This window comes from Electrophorus electricus, chromosome 11 (genome assembly GCF_041902795.1).
Source record: "Electrophorus electricus isolate QZ-2024a chromosome 11, ASM4190279v1, whole genome shotgun sequence".
NCBI classification, from domain to species: Eukaryota; Metazoa; Chordata; class Actinopteri; order Gymnotiformes; family Gymnotidae; genus Electrophorus; species Electrophorus electricus.
Genome location: NC_137507.1, coordinates 11,783,973 through 11,792,737, shown reverse-complemented (window position 1 = coordinate 11,792,737; position 8,765 = coordinate 11,783,973). Strand labels below are relative to the sequence as shown.

General features: G+C 47.5%; 1 protein-coding gene across 13 annotated transcripts; it reads right to left on the bottom strand.

The window, feature by feature from the left end:
• Window positions 1-622: 622 nt before the first annotated feature.
• On the bottom strand, window positions 623-8,044 carry LOC113568948 (uncharacterized). 13 transcript variants are annotated; one of them, XR_014126010.1, is made up of 11 exons: window positions 6,379-8,039; window positions 6,224-6,292; window positions 6,038-6,130; window positions 5,896-5,925; window positions 5,268-5,409; window positions 4,281-4,608; window positions 3,620-4,079; window positions 2,894-3,543; window positions 2,484-2,737; window positions 2,167-2,390; window positions 623-2,076 (listed from the first exon to the last, which is right to left on the bottom strand). XR_014126010.1 is itself a non-coding variant. In XM_035527969.2 (6 exons), the coding sequence occupies exons 1-6, from the start codon at window positions 6,785-6,787 to the stop codon at window positions 4,486-4,488; spliced, it is 831 nt and encodes a 276-aa protein (XP_035383862.1). In that variant the 5' UTR covers window positions 6,788-8,044; the 3' UTR covers window positions 4,292-4,485. The 13 variants fall into 13 exon arrangements, 5 of the variants coding, with proteins under 5 accessions (XP_035383862.1, XP_081579401.1, XP_035383860.1 ...); XR_014126012.1 differs by having other exon boundaries at window positions 2,484-3,208; window positions 3,340-3,543; XR_014126013.1 differs by having other exon boundaries at window positions 2,484-3,208; window positions 3,348-3,543.
• Between the last annotated feature and the right edge of the window lie 721 nt (window positions 8,045-8,765).

The window sequence follows — 8,765 nt, the reverse complement described above, 5'->3', positions numbered from 1 at the left end:
TGACTTAAAAAAAGAAGCTGGGCAGATTGTACACTCCCTAATGTGGGGTCTTCTCTGGAACTTGTTTTACAGATTGTAGATGGAGAATATGACAGCCTGAAAAATCAGTCTGAAGGTTTTTTTTTGTTTGTGTGTTACACCTCTCCCACAGTGGGCAAGGGTATTCTGGTAACTCCAAAGGTCAAATATTTCACACACTCCTCAGGCAGCATTTTGCAAGTGTTTTCATTTTTACCCCTAGCACACCTTCTGTAGAGGGACATCAGGCAGGCAGGGGACACCTCCTGTAGACAGGTGGGGATCTGTCATGAGGGAGTAGTAGTCCAGTTCCTTCTCATGAAAGGAATGAGGCGATGAGCAAATCTGAAGGAGGTGAGCCTTGTCCCTCCATTGGGGCTTGCAAATCCACCTGCACAGGCAAATCTCAGTCCATTGGCTGATCCAATCTGTCTGCAAACCAATGAGCTGCATGCTGTTTGTTTTTGCTTTCCTCAATAATTTCTGGCATGTCAGCTCACAGCCAGGTATCAAATGACCTGGCAGTGAGTTGACATCTTTTTTTAGGGTCAGTTAATCTGTGACATGCACTTTACATAAAGCAGAGGCAGGACACAGATGCGAGTCATATTGGTTTATTCAATGAATGAAAGGTAAACATACAGGAAAACAAGGCATAGAACAGACTGAGTCCAGTGGTTCTGGACCAATCTTCTGTGGCCAGTCCAGGGCCCCTCCAGAGCTGTTTGGTGGCCCTTGGTGGCCCTTCCTGAGGCGCCCCATCTCATCCGCACTGTTCCTGGACTTTTGTAATCATGATTGTTTAATTTTTGCATGCATACAACCGAACATCAATTTTGTCTTCACATTGTTTTTCTGCATTTTTAAAAAAATATATACCAATTTTTATATATTGTTAAAAGTGTATGTTAATTTAAGAATAGAATTAAATTAACAATCAATTAAGTCAACATCAAGTTAATTTACACGTGAAACTGAAGTGTTTAGATAGTACTTATTTATTTGATGAACAATAAACTTTAATCAAAATGACAAGTGCAACTTTTGTAAGAATGTGTCTAATTACCACAAACACACTCATTCACTTCATTAAAGAACAAAGCAGTTTAAATAATTGCCCATTCACTTTGTGAATTACAACGGCAAATAAATCAGTGAGTAGTGGTAGCTCAGTTTAGGTACTTGACTTATAACGGGATGGTTGCTGGTTCAAGCCCCACCACTGCCAAAATGCCACTCTTGGGGCCCCTGAGCAAGGCCCTTAATTGCTTGAGCTGTACTCAGTCATAATTGTAAGTCACTTTGGACAAAAGTGTCAGGTAAATGTAAATCAGGGCTCATTCACTTTGTGAAGTATAATATAGTATTAAACAGTGCTCATTTATTTTTGAAAGTACAAATGATTATGGAACAGTGCTCATTCACAACACACAGAACAAATCATGAAAATAGGAATAAATATAAAACTATATACAACTATTTACAATGGGGTGAGTGGGGTGGTCAACAGATCACTGACCCTGTCCAACATCTCCTCTCTTCATCTCCTCCATCCACTGCTCCACTGTCTTCCCTGCTGTTGCTGCTGCGCAGAAGTGCACCCCACGAAACCTGCTGTGTCCAAACTCTTTAGTCTTGGGTTGGCCACACAATTTGCAGGCATAGCGTTCATGCTTGCACCGCTTCGTGGGGACGGCCTGTCCATGGGCAGCGGCAGAGGCCTCAGCCTCTGCCTTTTTCTTTCACTGCCATGCTGTGGTCTGGGGCCCAGCCAGCACAGGAGTGGCATTGGTGGCACAAGCCACGTCGCCTTCTAGACCAGAGCATGTCAGGGTCTCACCAGGAAGAATAGGAGGCTGGCCTTGGACACGCTGAAAAGCCTGCCCAGACACATCCTGCTGGATGTTAAAGTCAAAAGCAGGGTGCCCGTCAGTCGGACGCTCCAGGAGCTTACTCAGTGCAGGAGGGAGGGGTTCTGGGGCCACCATCGGAGTGTTGGACTGGCCAACGCTCAGGCACAGAACATCCTGTTCCTGCTTTTTCTTCCTGGCATTGGTTCTGTAACACAAAATGCAGCACAGCCTCTTAGGACTCAGCCTGTATAGTCCACAGTGCAAATAAGATCAATCTAAGACCTGGAAAATTCACCACTGGGTCAGTGTCCGCTGATTCAACTAAAAAAATTGAATACAGGTCCAGGCCTTGAGGCTGGGGCTGCCGAGGACTACGTCCCTGATGACACCATAGTCCCTCATGATGGCAGCCCACCTGTTTACCCTGATGCCAGTGATGGTCCGACCGGCCAGGTGAAGCCAACAAGGCGGCTGACGCTGGGACACAAGGAAGGCCCACTGCCTTGTCCAGGGAAGCAGCTGTGAAGATACAAAAGGAGAGACAAATCAATTAGTCACACAGTTAGAAGTCAAACTTAAGGAAACTTATTACATTACTGTGAGTGTGCTTACCGCTTCAGACTCTCTGTTCAAGCTACAACAGAGGTCTTAGATTGGCTGCTTTTTAAACCATTCCTTGACAAGTCTCTGTGAAGCGGTGGGTAGGCAACACTGCCCTCGTCACTCTCTGGCAGTTTTTCCCAGAGAGCAACGATGCTGTCTACCCTCTGCTGTGTCACAAAGGCCTGGTGACGCAGGTCCACCAGACTGTTGGCCAGGTTTACTACGTGATGGTAACCTAGAACAGCAGCAGGTCCCAGGCTCTCCTGAAAATAAAAGAAAGAAAAATACACTTTTTGACTGAAGCACACAAACATTTAATGCTCTCATATATAGTTGAACACCATTTATTTTGGAATGGTTAAGACTTGTGTTGTACTGTACATGTAAACACAAAGTGAACAGAAAGAACTACAATGTACTTATATCCTCCTTATCCCCAGACAAAGCCTGAGTCTGGGTAGCAACTGGGCCATCAGGCACGGTCTGCTAGGTTGGCCCAGTTGCAGAGGATTTGGCTCGCTACAACCGGGTCCGCAAAGAAGCAGCCAGAGATCGAGGTCCCACTGCTGCGTGATGGAGATGCGGCAGTGGTTCAAGACTCATTGAACCCCACGTCCACATCCTTGAATCCATCGTCCTCCAGCTCTGGAAAGTCCTCATCGCTAAGCCCATCTGGAGCATCTGTATCCCTGCCGACGTCCTAATGCACAGGTACTCCACCCCGATGAGTTCACCTATACAAGTGTGTTGAATACATCCCAGAGGGGAAAAAAGGGCTATGTGTGTGTGTGCGCGCGTGTGTGAATATGAGAGAGCGAGAGAGAGCGAGAGAGAGCGAGAAAGAGAGAGATTGAGAGGATGTTACATGTATACTTTCCAGGCCTAGTGTAGTCCAGCTGGAGCCTAAGGAGTTGCTCGCTCAGCTGGTTGGCATAGTCCTGCAGCTGGCCGCTGTAGCAGACCTAAGTAGGATCACTTCCCTCCACTGCTGCTGCTACTCAGTCCTCGTTCCACCTCACCAACCGTTCAAGCAGGTATGCCTGAAAGTGCAGGGCACTTGCACTTGTACCTGCAGCAGTCAAGGAAAGGAGGCTTTTAGTAAACAGTGCTGACATGCATACCGAGAGCGAGAGAGAGGGACTTACCAGGTATGAATGGGTTCAGGTGCAGGTGGAACGACTCCAGGGAAGTGGAACCGCGTGCACAGCGATACACGGGCAGGACGACCCCTCCCCTGGTCACCTGCCCCACCCTCCTGTACAGCTGTACACCAAGAGGGTCCTGAATGCAGTGGAGGTGGCGCCTCTGGGTCTGCCACATGTCCTCCATCTTCTTGCGGTCCAGAAGCCTGACACACATTGTATCCGTCACATCCATATAGTCTTCCATCAGCTCCTGGATGAGCAGCTCGGTCTCCTGGGCCCTGCGTGTGCGGCAGAGAAGACAGTGCCAAGCCAGCTCCTTGATGGTGGGTCTGCTGAAAGACCCAGCGTCATTCAGGCGGCCTCTGGACTGAGGGGGCCTCCCCGCGCTCCGACTGCTTGGCCTCCTGTAGATGGGCCACATCATCCACGTCCCACTCGAAGACGCAGAAGGAGAGGTAGCCTATGAAGAGGCCGTAAAGCTGGTGACTGTCCATGGTGACACCCACTGCGAACCGTCGCATGAAGTGCCACACGTCCAGCCTGACAACCAGCTGGTCCCACTCGTGGAACATAGGCACACAACACGTCACACATGTGACAATCATGCATATTGTAGAGGTTACTGTTCAGCGGCGTGCGTGCGTGTTGCACCCTAGCTTACCTTCTTTGTGGAGTCCATCTTCAAAATGGCTCCGTAGATGGAGGTAACCCTGGCCTTCGACTGCTCAAGCTGTGACAGCACATCTTGCGCGTATACTGTCAGCAGTCATTTTGGAGTGGGCACCGACACCATCGGGGGCAGCTGGTGGGTGATGGTGCTGGGGTCGGTGCCCAGGGATAGAAACTTCTTGAGCACGAAAAGGTACTCAGAGGACTTGGCCAGCCACTGCTGTCTGTGCCTGATGCACAGATGCCTGTGCAGCGAGGTCACACTGTTCCCCAGAGAGCGACCCCACATCAGGCAAACGACCCCCTTGTCGCAGGACAGGCTAAAGAATGCCAACACAAAATCACACAGAGGAACCAACAGGTCACACATTAATCCATCACAAAATATCTCTCTCACACACACACACACACACAAACACACACACACACACACACACACACACACACACACACACACACACTTGTATGTCAGAACCACTGGGAACTTCGCCCAATGGACGGGGTTCAGCTGATCCAATATGTCCTGCGACTAGCCCGCCACCTTCTTCTTACAGCAGCGGCACTACAGATTCACAGTGGCCATGAAGTACCAGCCACTGAAATCCAAAACCCTCCGGAAAGTCTTGTACAGCCCACAGGCCGTCAGCTTATGGACCAGCCGACGGCACTCGGGTTGTGCGTAAAGCAGCTTGAATGCCGACATGCGGTACGGCATCCACAGGAACAGTCTGCTGTGAAAGAAGGCGTTGAACGAAGACGGAGGTTGCATGTAAACCAGCCAGGGTCCGGGAGGCGACCACCACAGACGTAGATTCTTGGTCAGCACTGGCCTCCCAGACTGCTCTCTGTTGAAGAGCACCCAGCTCACCCACTGATGCTGCTCTCTGGGCAGCATCTGCTTCCAGCCCTCAGGCAGAAGCACCTTAAACGAACAAACAGATGCATCGTATATATGTGCTTGGTGTTTTCCTCAACCTACCACAAAAACACCAGAGGCGGGGTGGTGCTGCTCACCTCAGCAGTGGGCATTGGCTGCATTTGCGAAGTCTGCTTTTCCGGTTCAGCCATCTGCAGGGAGCGCTGGGGTGGTGCAGGGACCTCTGGAGTAGAGGACAAGAGAGCTGGAACAACACACATTAATGAGCTTAGAAAAGGGCAAAAGATGTCACTTGACATCACAGCATGGGTGCACATGAACCTGCAGGGACGACTAACACAGCCAAGAAGCTGAAAGTATCTAATGCTACTGAAGACTGAGCTGCTCCCAACCCACCACTCTATGACAACAGCAGTGTAAAGCAAATCTATATCATTATGTTTAGCTATGGTAATGAAATAAGCAGATGGAATGAAGATGATACACTTTACATTTAGCTGACACTTTTATCCAAAGCAACTTACAATTATTACTGAGCACAACTGAGGGCTAAGATCCTTGCTCAAAGGCTCAACAGTGGGCCTTGAACCAGCAACTTTCCAATTACAAGTCAAATACCTTAACCACTGAGGTACCAGTGCCCTGCTTTAGCCAGCAAATATGAAGAGCACCACAGAATGAATTAATAACCGTGCAGGTCATTCTAACACCACCATCTCACATCACCTACCTGACCGCTTCCAAGTCCTTCCCATTATAGCTGCATTACAATGTATCACAACAAAACATGTTACAGTCAGGACAAACAACAAGACAGACCTTCAATTTTATACTTGTGTAGTTCACTCAGTCCATTCAGCAGCACAGCTCACCTTCAGCGTCCAGTTCCATGGACACAGCCAGCAGCTTGGCGTAGGAAGGCTCCTGTGCGCGCCTGGCTTTGGAACTCCGATGGCTGAAGACGCCTGCGTACAGACACAAGGAGCAACTTCAGACACAAGAAAGGGATCACATTCAAAGGCACTCAATGAATCAGTCGTCCACACGCACACATGCACCTGCTTTTTTGCAGTGCCTCCATCTTGCTCTCAGGCCTAACCTTCTGCCGCCAGATCCACAGGACGTAACTGGATTAACAAAACGCCGCGTGTAACTGCAAAACCTTCCATGTTCCAATGCTGTTCTGTTCGTCATGCATGAATTCAACATCTACCTCCTCTTCTAACTGTCCTTATCCTCATACAGGTCCCTATACGAGACGCTCTGATGTTCCCCGAAGCCGACGAGACGTTGGTCCTCCCACCCAGGAGAGGAGGACCTGTCCCTGTTTGATGGACCGCCAACACCATGACGGCGTATCCCACTTCGTGGCTCAGCAGCCATTTAAATGTTTCGCCCCGGTACTGGACCGTGCTCTCGCTCAGCACTGGCCGGGCGTTCCCGGGATCGCCCACGCTCGCCACCACGCGGTCCTTGGCCTCCTCCGTCATCCTCTGGGCGCTCCAAACCCAAGACGGGGTCGGCCGACGCTTGTAGGCGTTGGACAGCTCCACGGTCTCGGGCGAAGGCTGGAGGGTGGGCTCGCTAAAGGTCTCTCGCCTGAATGCGGACTTGTCATCCATTCTGTCCAAAATGAAACAAGAGAGGAAAAGACACAAGCGTCGTGCACACGCACGCGCGTCTGCGGAGACAAAAGACGTCTTACTTGAATCGCTAGTCAATACACAAACTGTAGAAAGAAGAACACACACATCAGTGTCACATATAGAATATCACCAAAACGGTCGCGTTTTGCTTAGTGAACACTTCTAAGGAACGCAGTACACCGCTGCGCGTCTGCAATACATTAAATACATAGAATACAGCATTATAGTCAATCTCGAGTTGTAAAGCACCACTCCAGACGCGCATGCAAGCTATCTGGGTCCATTTAATCAGTCATTTTAATGTCATCTAGTCAGACACTGTATTTCGGACATAAACGACCTAGCTCGGTCGGTCGGTTCTAGCTGCTAATTAAATCTCACTTTTACAGTACATTATTGACGTACGTAGACGTAGAGAATAAAAGCCATGTAAAGAACAAGAGCGTAAAAGTTACAGAGAAAACGAATCGAAGAGCTAAACTTCAAACAATAGGCGAACCCGGCGTTACTTACCGCACGCCGTGAGAACTGACAGCAGTGTTGTGACAGCTACGAGACGGCAACCGTATAGCAACGAGAGAGCCAATGAAAAATCGAAAGTCACATTGGAACAGGCCAATGGCGCTCTGCTGACTTTGGAAAATAATTTGTAACAGACCAATGAGAGGACGCAAGCCTTTTAGAACCACTTGGAACAATTTGGAACAACATTGGAACAAAAGATTGTATGTCATGCACGCAATAGGCATTTAATCTCCCTACCAATTTGTAAAAGGTGTGGAAAGCAACGTTCACATGGAACATTTGTTGGTGGCATGCATTTTGCGTAGCGCATGCCAGTAAACCAGAGGAACATTATCTATATACACTTTCTATATAGTAATGTCACTGTAGCTATCCTAATTATAACTCTGCTGTCTCTCACTAGCCGATCAATAAATATGTTTTGTCTCTAACCTCACATATAGCGAATAATCATCACTAAACGCATTGTCAGTCGTGATGTCACTATATCTCTCAAAATCTCTCTCTTCTCACAAAAAACTTCCACAACAAGACTCTCAATTTTTCGTGACGTTTACGGTTCAGACTGATGTATGATCAGGTTTATTTCAGACACCGTCAATTAAACGTAGAAGCTGCCGGTCTTCATGCCACCTGTCGAAACAGGTGAAACGCAACAGAACACCCTTCACCTTTCGGAGCAATGTTTCGAAACACTGCGCTTAAGAAATTCAACACAAGAGTCGAAACATCCGTACCAAAGGTATCATTACTACTGTGAAGTAGTGTTGATTAAAACAGGAATAAATATTAATCGGAATTCTACTGTTGTGTATTTGTGGAAACTGAAAATTGTAGTGGGCTTGGAAAAAGCCATCATTTTTACAAATGATTTTATATTTGTATGTGTAACAGGCATGGTACAGACTAAACTAAAAAATAAACAATGAGCTCTTTTAGAAGAATGGAACTGTAGTGTTATAAACGGTGTTTCTCTCTTTACTACGCTCAGTTTTAGTATTTTAACCATTTTATAGTATATGTAAAAACAGCTTACGAAACCTTCCTCTTTTGCACTTTTTAGACGTCTCCTTAATGATTCGCTTCTGAAAAGCGTCAGTTTTCAGCGTTTCCGAACTTTTTCTCTTGAACGCAATTTCGCGGGCGAACGATGGGAAAAATTTTTATTTTACTGAGAATTCATCGAAAGAACATCATGCTACACTGAATCAAGCGAATAACAAATTCGCAATAGTACAGCGATAGTAATGGCCGCTTTCCACGTGTAGGGTGGGCTGGCTGAGTGCTTTCAATGTTCATTTGACACTGTGGGACAAGCCTACAAGTGAAAGACAATACGCTTACATTATTCACTTTATCGCTGACTCACAGGTTAAGGGAAAAAAGTCTATAAAGTAAATTCCGCTTTCAATAATTTGATGGCTACCTA